At 42.4% G+C, this 15,436-nt stretch overlaps 1 protein-coding gene across 5 annotated transcripts in view; it reads right to left on the bottom strand.

Moving 5' to 3' along the window:
- SLC22A3 (solute carrier family 22 member 3) overlaps positions 1–15,436 on the bottom strand; it is a 99,814-nt gene that overhangs the window by 42,573 nt on the left and 41,805 nt on the right. For 4 of the 5 annotated variants that reach the window (XM_086318596.1, XM_086318597.1, XM_086318599.1 and 1 more), the window contains exons 4-5: positions 14,701–14,869; positions 13,738–13,855 (exon numbers count right to left, since the gene is read on the bottom strand). In XM_086318596.1, the coding sequence (XP_086174722.1) occupies positions 13,738–13,855; positions 14,701–14,869 (287 nt within the window). Of the gene's footprint in view, positions 1–5,817; positions 6,039–13,737; positions 13,856–14,700; positions 14,870–15,436 lie in introns of those variants that run through there. The other variant, XM_086318601.1, reaches the window with a different exon arrangement.

Raw genomic sequence — 15,436 nt, 5'->3', positions numbered from 1 at the left:
GAGTCGGACACGACTGAGCGACTGAACTGAGCTGATGGTGGTACTCATTTCAGAAGTACTGTTTGTCAAATATTTGGGGTTCCCCTCCTCCTCCCCCAGCCCATTACAGGGGTGGGATTGTGGTGATTGGCCTGCATGATCAATCCCTCTCCTTGAATCTGCCAAGGACTGGTCAGCATTTACTTGCTGAAGAAGGACCCTCAGGAACTTCCTCTTTTCTGCACAGGTCCAGGCAGTGGCTGCTAGAACAGCCTGGATTGAAGAGTGAGAACCTTATGACAAGGTCGCAATCCCATATTCCTCAGTGAAGAGTAGCCTCTGCTCACTGCAACTAGAGAAAGCCTGCATATAGGAACAAAGACCCAGCATAACAAAAAATGAATAAATAAATAATACAAAAACTAAATGATGCATCTGCTTATTAACTGGTACTCAGAAAACTGGCTCAGGGTTGAGACCAATAAAGGTGGATCCCTACTTCACAGAGGCAGTGGGGCTACAGGGCAGATGAACTCAAGTCTGAATGTGGCAGTTAGAGCCGTAAGCTTATAGGAGAATGTCTGTGGCCTTTGGGTGCAGAAGGTTTCTTAAACAAAACCCAGAAAACAATCAATAAGCAAAAATATGCTGATATGACTGTGTCAAAACATTTAAGGATTTAAGAATTTTTGCTCAATGATAAAAAAAAAACCAGGCAAAGTTAATGGGTAACTAAAACAGTGAGGGAAAGATACTTGCAATGTCTAAAACCAACAACAGGGTAAAATTGAGGACAGAAAGGTGATCCTATAAATTGAAGGGGACAGTCCAATCCATTAAGTCTAAACATCCCAGAAAACTCAATATACATGGGCCAGGATACGGCGAGGCTGCCCACAGAGGGGAAACACAAATAGCAAAGCACAAAGTGAGCTGAGCCTCACCGGTAACCAGAGACGTGCAACCTAAAACACTCCGGAGGCTGGCCAGAGTGAGAAAATAGGAGAGTACCAGATGTGTGTGGGGGACACTCAGTGGGTACACTCAGAAAGCAAGCTGGCGTTACTGGACTCCTGGGCAAACGTCCAGACAAAACTATAATTCAAAAGGATACATGCACCCCCATCTTAACTGCAGCACTGTTGACAACAGCCAAGATCATGGGGAGAATCTAAATGTCCATGGACAGACGAAAGGATAAAACAGATGTGGCACATATACACAGCAGAATACTACTGAGCCAAAAAAGAGATTGAGAAAAATGCCATTTGCAGCAACACGGATGGCCTTAGAGACTGTGACACTGAGTGAAGTGAGTCAGAGAGAGAGAGACAACTGTATCATCACTCACACGCAGAAGCTTGAAAAGTGGTACACAGGAACTTATTTACAAACAGACACAGATACACAGATTTAGAGACCTGATGAAATATTTTCACTGCGATGATCATAATCGACTTGAACTTCAGAGGCTGGTTGTTTTTAGACACCCGAGTGTACCATGTAGTTTACAGAACTGTGGGAAGAAATGCTTCATGAACTGGAGCCCATGCTTCACTCCGTGGTCATCAAAGTCTGTTCCCCACTAATTTTAGATCAGCCTGTATAAACACAGCGTGTTCACGGTTATGAATCACAGAGTGGATACTTGAATTGTCTTTAGTGAAATTTGTCCATGCCAGGCTTCAGAGGGAAGAATTTAAGCCTGGAAACTCTACTAGTGATCAACATACACAGCAAATACTCAATCTCTATTGTATTTGGTGGCATAGAAATAATCATGTTGAGCATTCGTCCAATAAACCTTTTTCAGTCTCAAGATCTAAACTGTTAGTGGTGTGTGGGCCCTGACACATAAACAGGAAAGAAAACAAGGATTCGCCTTTGAGAAATGGTGCAACAACTGTATACCAACCAAGTTGTTCAACCCTTACAACTGCACAAGTGTGACTTGTGCTTAATGTCAGTGAAAGAGCAGAATATAGAAAAGCGGGTCTATTTTATTGAATCAAAAAAGTGAATGAATCTTGGAAGTTTTTTTTTTTTTAATCAAGAATATTGTTTATCAAGTTTCTGTGGAGTGAGGGCTTTCCTGAGAACTGCATACAACTTGAACTCTGAGAGCTCAGGAAACGATTGTTCAACAAATGGAAACTAATGCTATTTCTGCTTCCTGATCAGTGACTCCCATCCTAATTGAGTATGAGAACTCCTGGTTAATGTCAAAGAATTTAATGGTTGCCCAAATGATAGGAAAGTGAAAAAGTGTCAGTTGCTCAGTCATGTCCAACTCTTTGAGACCCCATTGACTATAGCCTGCCAGACTCCTCTGTCCATGGAATTCTCTAGGCAAGAATACTGGAGTAGGTTGCCATTTCCTTCTCGAGGGGCTCTTCCTGACCCAGGGATCAAACCTGTGTCTCTTGCATTGCAAGAAGATTATTTACCATCTGAGCCACCAGAGAAGCAACTGTGGTTTTACTTCTGTTCACTGAGAATTCAACATAACACAGATTTACTGTGAATTTAATAATGCCTTTCAATTCATTAGTCAGTATCCATCACAACAGCTTCTGTTTTCATCCGAGAAAATAGTACATATTTATACAAGATGTACTCTGCATATAAGTTAAATAAACAGGGTTACAATGTATAGCCTTGACATACTCCTTTCCCAATTTGGAACCAGTCCATTGTTCCATGTCTGGTTCTAACTGCTGCTTCCTGACCTGCATACAGATTTCTCAGGAGGCAGGTAAGGTGGTCTGGTATTCTCATTTCTTGAAGAATTTTCCAGTTTATTGTGATTCACACAGTCAAAGGCTTTAGCATAGTCAATGAAGCATAAGTAGATGTTGTATAACTTATATGCAGAGTACATCATGTGAAATGTTGGACTGATGAAGCACAAACTGGAATCAAGATCGCCGGGAAAAATATCAATAACCTCAGACATGCTGATGACACCACCTTTATGGTGGAAAGCAAAGAGGAACTAATGAGCCTCTTGACGAAAGTGAAAGAGGAGAGTGAAAAAACTGCCTTAAAAGTCAACATTCAAAAAACTAAGATCATTGTATCCGGTCCCATCACTTCATGGCAAATAGATGGGGAAACAATGGAAACAGTGAGAGACTTTATTTTCTTGGGCTCCAAAATCACTTCAGATGGTAACTCCAGCCATGAAATTAAAAGATACTTGCTCCCTAGAAGGAAAGCTATGACAAACCTAGACAGCATATTAAAAAGCAGAGACATTACTTTACCAACAAAGGTCAAACTAATCAAAGCTATGGTTTTTCCAGTAGTCATGAATGAATGTGAGAGTTGGACCATAAAGAAAGCTGAGCACTGAAGAATTGATGCTTTCCATTTGTAGTGTTAGAGAAGTACCTCTTGAAAGTCTCTTGGACAGCAAGGAGATCAAACCAGACAATCCTAAGGGAAATCAACACTGAATATTCATTGGAAGGACTGATGCTGAAGCTGAACCTCCAATACTTTGGCCACCTGATGCAAAGAGCTGACTCATTGGAAAAGACTCTAATGCTAGGAAAGATTGAAGGCAGGAGGAGAAGGGGATGACAGAGGATCAGATGGTTGGATGGCATCACTGACTTGATGGACATGAGTTTGAGCAAGCTCCGGAAGCTGGTGATGGACAGAGAAGACGTGTGCTGCAGTCCATGAGGTCACAAAGAGTCGGACACAACTGAGCCACTGAATTGAACTGATCCAAGATGTATTCATTCCTTTTACAGACAAGACTTGGTTGTAAAGGATTTTTGGACTTTGGCAGTAACTTGATGGTTCCCAAGAATCAGTGGCCCACTGGGCAGACTGCCACAGAATTCCTCCATTAGCTCTGGGCTGAGATCACATCTGCTGGGAGGCAGGAGTGTGTTAGCAAGACTGCTCCTCTCTAGTCACCCTCCATGCTCAGTCCTCTGTTGTTGTTCAGTCGTTAAGTTGTGTCTGACTCTTTGCAACCCCATGAACTGCAGCACGCCAGGCTTCCCTGACCTTCACCATCTGGAGTTTTCTCAAACTCATGTTCCTTGAGTCAGTGATGCCATCCAACCATCTCATCCCCTGTCATCCCCTTTTCCTCCCGCCTTCAATCTTTCCCAGCACCAGGGTCTTTTCTAATGAGTCAGTTCTTCGCATCAGGTGGCCAAAGTATTAGAGCTTCAGCTTCAGCATCAGTCCTTCCAATGAATATTCAGTGTTAATTTCCTTTAGGATTGTCTGGTTTGATCTCCTTGCTGTCCAAGAGACTGTCAAGAGTCTTCTCCAGCACAATTCAAAAGTATCAGTTCTTCGGTGCTCAGCCTTCTTTATGGTCCAACTGTCACATCTATACATGACTACTGAAAAAATCATAGCTTTGACTAGACAGACCTTTGTTGGCAAAGTGACAACTCTGCTTTTTAATACACTGTCTAGAATAGTCACTGATTTTCTTCCAAGTAGCAAATATATTCCTAGGGATATAAAGTGTCCTAGCATAAAAGTGTCCTTGGTTCAAGCCATTTCCACCAACATTCCCTAAGTTCTTTTCCTGGGAAGGATATAAGAACATCTTCACTCTTCAAGGAGAAGGAAATGGCACCCCACTCCAGTACTCTTGCCTGGAAAATCCCATGGATGGAGGAGCCTGGAAGACTGCAGTCCATGGGGTCGCTGAGGGTCGGACACAACTGAGCGACTTCACTTTCACTTTTCACTTTCATGCATTGAAGAAGGAAACGGCAACCCACTCCAGTGTTCTTGCCTGGAGAATCCCAGGGACGGGGCATCCTGGTGGGCTGCCATTTCTGGGGTCGCACAGAGTCAGACACGACTGAAGTGACTCAGCATCACTCTTTAAAGCTTCCTTTATTCAGCCACCTTAAGAAACATACATCCATTATTTGGAGAAGGAAGGCTTGCTCTCAATCAGGTCCTCTTTTTGTACATGAAATTATACTTCCTTTCCTCCAAAAGCACCAGATTCAGAGAAAAATGAAGACAGCAGAGATCCATATTATTTGTTCTAAACCAAGAAATATAGCCATCTCCAGATTGCATGGGCTTTGTCCCTTCTGTATCTGTATCCACATGAAGAAGCATTGCTATGCCAACACAATCTGGATGTTCTTCATCCAGCCGCCTGTTTTTGTTGATGGTGTTGTTGTTCAGTCGCTACGTTGTGTCCAACTCTTTGTGACCCCAAGGACCACAGCATGCCAGGCTCCTCTGTCCTCCACTGTCTTCCAGAGTGTGCTCAAACTCATGTCTTTGAGTCAGTGATACCATCCAACCATCTCAGTGTTTTGCCTTCAGTCTTTCCCAGCATTAAGAGTCTTTTCCACTGAGTTGGCTCTTCCCATCACGTGGCCAAAGTAGATGGATATTAATTTTTATTTTCTCCAGGGAAGGGAAGATTTAGCCCCTAAAAACCTAGCACCTGATACCTTTTATACCATCCACCTGAAGGGGATCTCTAGGGATTGAAACAAGTGGCTCCCAGTGTGTTTCCTCCCTCAGGATTTAGCACAATATTCTCATGGTTATCTACATCAAAGAAGCATGTCTGTGCACACCAACAATCTGTGTGCACCAACAATCAACTGAGCCCTGGAGAATTTAAATGATTTCACTCAGACTGCATCGCTCTTCTTAGGATTAGTTCTTGAAGAAAGGCAGTTTTCCTAGTGGGTTGAAGAACTGTCATGGCAACAGCAGCTCTGGTTTAAGAGTTAGCGCCCAGAAATTCCTGCCGGGGAGTGGGTGTACAGGGTTCTGGAAGCCGTGCCCATCGCGGCCTCCACAGCAAAGAACACTCTCACAAAGAACTAGGATTTTCTCATTTATTCCCAGTAGGGAAGCACAGGAATTTGGATTGCAGAGACTGATTTTGCCAGAAACATAGCGGGGGGCCAGATGGCACAGGAACAAAACACTTGAGAAAGCTGCCGTCTCCCTCTCTCACACACAGATGCGGGATTTCAGAGACCGCAGTAGACGACCGCTCTCCCGGCAAGTGTTCAAAAAGCAGGAACAGATGCACACTCACTCTGTTCGATCAGAGAGAGAAAGACCCAGAATGAAAGTAATTGAATCAGGCATTTTCACAATTCTCACAAAAAAGAGCAAGCAATACGAACAGAATAAAAGAAGCCTGTGTGGCTTATTCATTTCGTTTTGTATTTGAATTAATTTTGTTTGTGATGCCACCAGGGCCTGAGCTATGCCAGGAAAAGGCAAATGCTTCTCTGTGTTACCACAGGGGTGCTGGGGCTGGAAGACAAGGACTATGGTTTCCAAGGGCAAGGATCAGCTTTGGAGAAGGAGAAAGGGAGGGCTCCCTGGTTCCCAGATTACATAACTAATGAATGAGGAGCTGACAGGACTCTGTCACAGTGATGTAAAGCTTGGAACTCTCCCTCTACTGTTGTAATCTGCGTCATTTTGCCTGGAGAGTTTGCTGGTATTTCAGCTTTAGGGAGAGTGGACCAGCTGAACACAAGTGCTTTGGTTCTGTGTCTGGATCTAGAACGTTCCTCCAGGTGGAGAGGCCAGTGGCTGGAAGGGGACACTTGGGTCTCTGGCATTGCTGTCCTGTGTGGGACCCACCTGGAACAGGTGCTCAGCCACTGCCATCTCTAGAAAGAGCAGGGGGGCCAGTGATCAAGAGGGCTGGCGTCTGACTCCCTGACAATGGATGGATGAGTAAAGACACAAGCAGCGATCCTACTTTCAAAAGAAAGTAAACGGGGGCCAGGGCCTCAGTGGAACAAGCTACAGTTCAAGTCCAGATGAAGAACTAGAGAAGAAACCGGGGACTGAGTTGTACACATGAAATATGTACCGCGTTCTGCATGTCAACCAGTAAGGTGTGTGTGAAGGGATATCACTTCATGTCGGACCTTCAGATCAAGGCTGGAAAAGTTAGTTGTTTAAAAGGAAACTAGGGATTGAGGAAGAAAGAGAAAGCCCGTAGGCACCTGGCGGAAAGGGGGTGCCCTGCAGCTTGCATCTGACACCGGGAAATCCTAGGTCCCATTCTCTAGACAGGCCAGGCATCCCATGACTTCTTGTAGGCATCAGGGTCCATGGTGGGCTGGGAGAGACGGTGAAGCCAGAAACTGAAGACCTTTGGCATCCACCTTTGGGCACAGCTGGGAAGGTGAAGACCAGCCTAGTAACAGGGTGACCAACTCACCCTGTTCACTTGAGACTGTCTCTGAGTTTAGCTTTGAAACTTCAGTCTCCTATAGATCTCCCGATCCTGGACACTCAAGGACAATTGAGCACCCTACTGGTCACCATCTGAGTCCATTAGTTGTCCTGGCTCCTGCAGATCTCATTACTTGTTAGAAAGACGTCCTCAGATGCTGGGACTGACTGATGTCACTGTATGTACATATATATTGATATATATTTGTATTTTTATCTGGGTATCTTCCCACGTAGCACAGTAGTAAAGAATCTGCCTGCTAATGCAGGAGATGCAAGAGATGTGGGCTTGATCCCTGACTCGAGAAGATCCCCTGGAGAGGGAAACGGCAACCCATTCCAGTATTCTTGCCTGGGAAATCCCATGAACAGAGGAGCCTGGTGGGCCACAGTCCATAGGGTTGCACACAGTTGGACATGACCGAACAACTAAGCGCACACACACGTATTTATATTTATATGACACTGATGCTGAGTGCTTTTCTCTCACAGTTCTGATGTACATCATACTTCTCACGCCTTCAGAGCAAGAAGCATACAGCCAGGTTATTTCATGAGGGCCTCTGGCAGGTGAGTGTCAGGGAGGGGAGAGGCCTGTCTCCTACGATTCCTCACACAAAACACTGCTCTCCAGGAAGGTGCCCTGAAAATCTGCCTTGCGCGCTCCAGGGCGGAAATCTCATTCATCAAAGGATATGTGACTTGGATTTCTCGTTCAATTAAAGCCATGGGATGCTCTGGAACATTCTCCCTAGAGATCTGTACCAATTAATGAGAGTCCTCAGACCTGGAAGATTTTTAGGTCCAGTTTCCTTTAGTGGAAGAAATTTACTGTTTCATCACTCAACTTGGGAAAGGAACTCACTCTGGACTCAACAGTCCTTCGGTGCTGCGTTTATGGCTTTTTAAGGATTGCAACAAATACTTTCCCCATGCTATGTAATATCTTCTTATTTTCAAAACATTAAAGACACGGGAATGAATTAGAACAATCCATTCAAATATACACCATTTATAGAACTCAGGCTATTTTCAAAGATATGTTTAAGTAAGGGCATGGTTAAATTAATTCTCAGCGTCAAAGGTGCATTTTATCTTTGGTATATGAAGTGTTTTGACATTTTTTATGCATTCAAGAATATTCTAAATTAAAGCTAACATGGTAGTATCATATTACAGTAATCACTTTTTTCTCTTTCTTATTTTTTAAACTATGGAAGTATAACACATTTATAGGAGACTTAGAAAATACTGAACAAGGTTATAGAACAAAGTTACCTATAGCTCCACTATATATGAGTACAGTAATCATTTTAATGTGTCATGTTAAGGACGACGGCTTTGCTGGTAGAATGGAATCATTTATTCTGTATGAAGTCAAAGAGCTCACATGGTCTTCTTGACAGCTGGAATCATGGTATGGTTCCTCTTTTGGAAAAACCAAAATTACATTTATAAAAAACCCCCTTTGAAAGGAAATGTCACAAACAGATGTTCCCAAAGCTGGAAAGTCCCTCTCTGCAGTAATATTGATGCTTCTGTGATGGTTCATTAAAATGTAGGCTACATGGCAGCTATTAAGTGTTGGAAGTCTCTCTGGTAACCAAGGTAATTGAAAAACTAGCCTGACCCTTTCTAATGAGGTTTTAATAAATTCCATTTTGGAAATATATCAGAGTGGGATTGTTTACACCGATGATGGTCCCCTTGTGGTCAGAAAGCTCAAGTACCAGTTCTTAAAGCTACCCAAACATGTCACCATAGGAACTGCCCATGAGTGTGTTTCTGCATGGATGAGCATCAGTGTAACATCTGATACTTACATTTCAACAAGCTGTGATTAGCTATGAGCAATGAACTATATGCTGCTGCTGCTGCTGCTAAGTCGCTTCAGTTGTGTCCGATTCTGTGCGACCCCATAGATGGCAGCCCACCAGGCTCCCCCGTCCCTAGGATACTCCAGGCAAGAACACTGGAGTGGGTTCCCATTTCCTTCTCCAACGCAAGAAAGTAAAAAGTGAAAGTGAAGTCACTCAGTCATGTACAACTCTTAGCGACCCCATGGACTGCAGCCTACCAGGCTCCTCTGTCCATGGGATTTTCCAGGCAAGAGTACTGGAGTGGGGTTGTTGTTTCCTCCACTGCCTTCTCCGAATGAACTATATAGGCACATCATAAAAATAAGGACATTACAATCAAGCCTTACAGGTTTTTGAGTCAATAGAGGCATGACTATATTGCCAACAAATGTGGACATATTCAGTTCTGTAGTATTAGCTCTTTGTTAACTAGAGTTGTAACCTACTATTTTCTATGAGCATAGCCCATTAAGAAACAAGAGGAGGAGGAGGGGGGAAGAGAGGGATCTTTAGGAAAAGGATTTTTTTTTTAAATCCTTTAAAAAAAATGAAACCAAAACTGCTGCCAGTGTTACTACTGATGTCATTGTATAATCCAGGTCAGTAGGTGACAATGGCTATTTCATCAGGGTATCCATTGACTACTGATAGATGATGCTGTGCAACAAGCGTCATGATATAAAACGATAAGCATTCATTGAGCTCACTCATCTGTGGGCTGCCTGGGAGATTGCTGATCCTGGTTTCGGGAGACTTCACTAGAGCAGCTTTCCTCCAAATGTCCCTTAGTCTTCTGCATGCTCAGAAGGAGAGCCTGGAATGTTCTTCTCACAGTGATGGCTGAAGCCCAGAGACAAAGCCCAAGCATGCAAGCATGTTTCCTGACTCTACCACATCACATCTGGTCACCTATCATTGACAAAGCAATCTGAATGACCAATCCCCAAAATCGAAGGGCAGGCTATACACCCCACCCATCTGAGACCAAAGCAGGTTACATTGCTGTGACCACCATCAATGGAGCCAGGAAGTACTTCCATTCCCCGGAAATGAGGGGGAAGATGTTACTATGTCAAACAGCAATCTAATCTACTACAATCCAGTGTCATCTAGATAGCCAAAAATTGTGTTGGATCACCAAACTCCACTCTGGCAGTTGAACCAGTACTGTTATGATCAGCTACATTAGTTAGCTTTGACGGCAGAAACAAACACCCTCAAATCTCTGTAGCATACTGAGACACACTTAGCCGACAACAGTTTTTACTGAGGAAACAATGATTTCTTGGCCACATTCCATATCTAGGCCCTAGGTCAGCTGTTCCACCTTGTAGCTCTTCTCATTCTGGACCCACGCTGAAGGAACAGCTCCAGTTTGGGATGTCCTGATCTTGCAGCAGATGGAAAGAGCAAGAGAGAGGTCAGAAACTCACGATGTCTTTACAGATTCTGCTCTGAACTTGTCCCCTACCACTTCAGCTTCTCAGGCCTATGAGAAGTGATGAATAGGCTAGGGTTGGGAGGTGGCTGAAGCTCTTGTGATGACAGGAAGGTACAGCTGCTAGCTTTGCATTCCAGAAGATTCTTTCTAATGCATTCTAGCTTCACTGCAGCCTAGAATGTCTGCCCCTAGGATGAGGCAGGACTTGGACAGGTCTTGGAGGATAGGGTCATTTACTCGGTAATAACTTCTTCCAAAAGTCAGGATTTATCGAAGAAGAGAGGTTCTGTGAAAAGTGGGCATGGGTGCCTTGATGGCATTATACCCATGGAGCAGGGATACCAGCTAAAGCAATGAAATGTTTCTGAAGGTGTAAAGTGATTATGTGAACATAAGGTTTCAAGGTGACCCTAACATTGACATGGACAACAATCATTTGAGTCACCAAAATGTGAGTAACTGACAGCATTCTCCCCCACTCAGAAAATATAATGGGATCCTGCTTTGATGCTGGTATTGGAGTTCAAATCAAATGTCTGCACTATTATCCAGTATTTTTGAGTAATGAAAGAGACATTTTGCGTATTACCAAGCTTTGTGGAAACATTAAGATCTCTGAAATTAAAAAAAAAAGATGGTTTGGCCTATAATTTGACCGATCAGCTATAGTAAGGTATTTTAAGCTGAAATGCAAAATTCCTTTTCTTTTTAAAGATAATACTTTGCCTTCTGGCTTATGTTGTAAAATTTTTAATGGTTGGAGATGGACAGGATCAGTTTGAAGACATTTGTTTAAAAAATTGAAGCCCCCTTTGACAAGCAGGTGATTATAAGCATGAGACTGGAGCTTACAAGACAAGCTTGGAAAATCTCATGATGCTAACGAGCAAGGAAGCATTCAGAAACTACTGAAGGTGTGGCAGACAGACTCAGGAACCAAGGAAGATGAACCTTATCTGTCCAAAGATAGGGACGATTTGAGCATCAATAAGGATAATAACAAAAACAAAAGACCGAACATACACAGTATGTATAAATCCAGGAGGTCATAAGCAGGCTTAAAAAACCCATAATCCACAGTGTATTGATTACTTTTTGAGGATGTAGGCAACCAATGTGAAAAGAACAAGGGACTTCCCTGGTGGTCCAGTGGTTAAGAATCTGCCTTCCAAGGCAGTGGTCTTGGGTTCAGTCTCTGGTCTGTAAACTAAGACCTCAACCCTAGCATTCTCCACCCCCAAAGCTGCTAGAAAAACAAGAGTGAACCTACAGATTAAAAAGACCAGAGAGGCTTATCAACCAAAATGATCAGTAACTAGGATCCTAAGCCTACACTGGTAGTCAGGATGCTGGAGTCAATTCCCCAGAGAAACTGAAGTTTAATTCAAATCTGACTTTTAAATGGAAATCATCTAACTGCAAAAACTAGAGTTCCAGTGTCTTGGAAGTCACCAAACCCACAGTTCATGATCTTTCACAATCAAAACCATGTAGCGTGTTTAAGTATCTCCCTGCTGAAATGATTGCTAGCCTGCTCATGAACTCACAGCGAGTCAGTGAGCATTGGGCTGGACACTCACAGGACATGGAACAGCAGCTGTTCTCGTGAACCATCCCAGGGCCTCTCAGAAAGACTCATGTAACACGTGATGTGGCTGGTTAATGCAGCATCCTTTCATAAGCCATGAGGACATATTATTTTTCTATAGTCTTAAAACCTTGCTTTAGACCTTACGCTCTGGGACGACATGCGCAATGCCTTCATTGTACTCATTGCATGAATAGCAAAAATACTCATTTGGCCACTAAAACTGAGCACAAAGTACCATACATTTGATCCAGCTATGAAGCCCGACAGCTTGCATGACCACTACAAGCTGAGAGGCAGTGGGATGACTTTTCCCCTAAAAGCATAGCTGAAATGTACTCAAACGATGACAAGCATCGACTTGTCTTCATGGTCAACAGACATGTTTTCTCTTTACCATTTATTTTATGATCTGTAAACCTCAAGGTGAGTGTCTCAGGTGGCTCAGTGGTAGAGAACCCACCTGCCCATGCAGGAGACACAAGGTGGATCCCTGGGTCAGGAAGATCCCCTGGAGAAGGAAATGGCAACCACTCCTGTATTATTGCTTGGAAAATCCCACGGACAGAGGAGCCTGGTGGGTTACAGTCCATAAGGTCTCAAAGAGTCTGACATGACTGAGCAGCTAAACAACAAACCTCAAGGTATTGGGTTGGCCAGCAGGTTCATCGGGGTTTGTAAGGTGAACTTTTTGGCCAATCCAATTCATCACGAATCTGCTTTCAACAGTGACAACTGGTCCGTTGAAACCTTTGTAAACACAGAGCTCACTGCTTGCCACTTAAGTACAAGTGAAAGAAGGCAGAGATCCAAATATACCTGACCAGGCTCTAGGGAGCTACGAAGCTAAGGAGTTGACAATAAAACCCACAAAACCCAGTTTTATCAGAACTTTTCTAACTAAACAAATTGAATGCTGCAAAAGCAAACAACATTAGCAATATTAATATTAAAAATTCTTCTTAAATATCCTCTTATAGTAATCCTTCTGTTATTCTGCATCCACTGAGTCTTTGCCTCTAAAGCAAAATCCTTTTTTAGATGCTACTCTCTAATTATTCAGGCATTGTTTCAAATATATGTGTGTGTATATATATATATATATCAACAGCATATTGAGAATCTTCCAAGAATGAGCTTTTAATACATCACCTCTCTTTTCTCTCCATGTAGTGATACAGAGGGATCCAAAATGCCTTTGCTGAGGGAAGGGATGATGGAAAGATGGAAAGGAAGATGGGAGGGAGGGCAGACTGCCTAGCATCTATAAGTTTAAAGGCTGAAACATTACATCTTTGTCCAAGCTCTGCTTGACATAGATAATATTTGCAAGACTAAATTTAAAAACAAAACTTTAGACTAAAATTGAATGTTAAGAAAAGATTTATAGTTTGTGCAATTAAGGTGAATGAATGGTTAATTACTATGAGATCTAGTAATTTGGTACAACTATTAACATATGGACTAAATGACCAGTTCACTTCAGCTATAACACTATAATTACTCTGCAATTACTTCTATGATTCCTCCCAAGGTTTTCTTTTTTTAAGTCAAATTATCAATGATTAGTCAGATGTTTGATGATACGTGCGTGAGAAATTAATTCACGCACTTTAACAAGACTCGTTACCAGTAATATGTAAAATTACCTCTGAGTAATTTGGCGAGAGGTATTTCCCATTGCATTTGGCAATGCTCCTCAGAATTTTTAAGGCTTTATCTCCTTTCTTCCGAGTAATCAGCCAGCGGGGAGATTCAGGAACAACCCTAATGAGAAGAAGTCTTTCTTGAGTTACACTTGTGAATTTCAAAAGTTTATGACTTGAGTTTCATTCAAAATGGATCTTATAATTAGATACATACTTAGAAGATTCTGAGAGCTTAGAATTAGCTCTCTGAAACGTAAATTACCTTTGCAAGCTTATAGTGGAAGGAAAAAATGCTCACTGGACAACTGAATCATTGCTCATGACAAAATAAATCAATATTACATTGCTCTTGCAAGAAAGCTATATTAGAATACACGTCCTCAATTACATAGAAGAAAAGAATTGGGATTTAATGAGCATTTAGGAAAAGGTTGAGAACCTGATTTATGTAAACTGATTTGCTCATACACTAAAATTAAATTAGAGGAATAATTAAAATATTAAAATAACAAGAATCAAATGCCTACACCTATAATTTTCTGATAATTTAATTTTCTGAGGCTCTTAACATTTTCTCATTCCCCTGAGAACTCCTGAGTAACATTAGTTTGCTTAGTAAAATATACAGAGAAGCAATCTTGTTCACTGCATTTAAACTGCATGTTGAAATACTGGCAGATACAGTCTGTTGCCTCGTGGTTTTCCTAAAAATGCTACAAAATAACAAAACATAATTAATACTCTACTTTAAATGTATTTCGGAATTTTATAATTTAATAAAAAGAATTAGCCAAAAATCAATCAATAAATAACCTCTGAAAATTCTCTAGAAGTTCTCAAAGCCCATTTCTGGAGATGTTAGACGTCTCCGTAATCTCCTTCATGTCCATGTTTGCTTAGAAGCATTCATTCTAAGTGTCTGTTGAGTAAGAATAAATTTGATAATGACCAAAATCAAATTACCAGTAATAAAGGAGGAAGAGAAAGTTGGGCAGTGTGATGGCTAGCTGGATCCCCTGCCAATTGGGGATAAAGTAGGCGATTCCAGGAAGAATTATGATTCCAAGGGTGAAGAACATTTGAATCACTATTCCCACAATCCTTCTTTGCTTTGAACCTACTATTTCAGTCACTGAAGGAAAATAAACACAGAGGTTAGGGAAGCTCAATATCAGTTCTAAAACAAAGAAAGAGACAAAGACATTACACCTGTTACACCCGTCCGTCAGTATCACCAGGATACTGTGCGGTGTTCACTGTGCTCCCAAGCCCTCTGGTCAAATCCAGTGCATGCTCAGTCACTCGGTCTTGTCTGACTCTTTGCACCCCCATGGACTGTAGCCCACCAGGCTCCTCGGTGCATGGGATTTCCCAGGCAAGAGTACTGAAGGGGGTTGCCATATCCTTCTCCAGGGGATCTTCCCAATCCAGGGACTGAATTCGCGTCTCCTGCAGCTCCTGCTTTGCATATGGAATCTATTGGTTTCTATCTGCCCCTAATTCCATTCTGATCATCCTGGGGTATGCTCCCTTACTGCTGTCCTAAGAGCACAACTAGGAAAATTCACTGAGACTGAGGTTTCCTTAAAAACGCTTCATAGAAGTTACCCTGCCTATGCCGGTCATCAACCATTAGGGCCCCCAGCTCTCTCTCTTCTTCCCCACCCACGATAAAGATCCAAAAGATCCCCAAAGTGGG

This window comes from Bos grunniens, chromosome 9 (genome assembly GCF_055505025.1).
Source record: "Bos grunniens cultivar Pamir isolate PY7600 chromosome 9, Bosgru_T2T1.0, whole genome shotgun sequence".
Lineage (NCBI taxonomy): Eukaryota > Metazoa > Chordata > Mammalia > Artiodactyla > Bovidae > Bos > Bos grunniens.
This window is presented reverse-complemented; position numbering and strand designations above follow the sequence as displayed.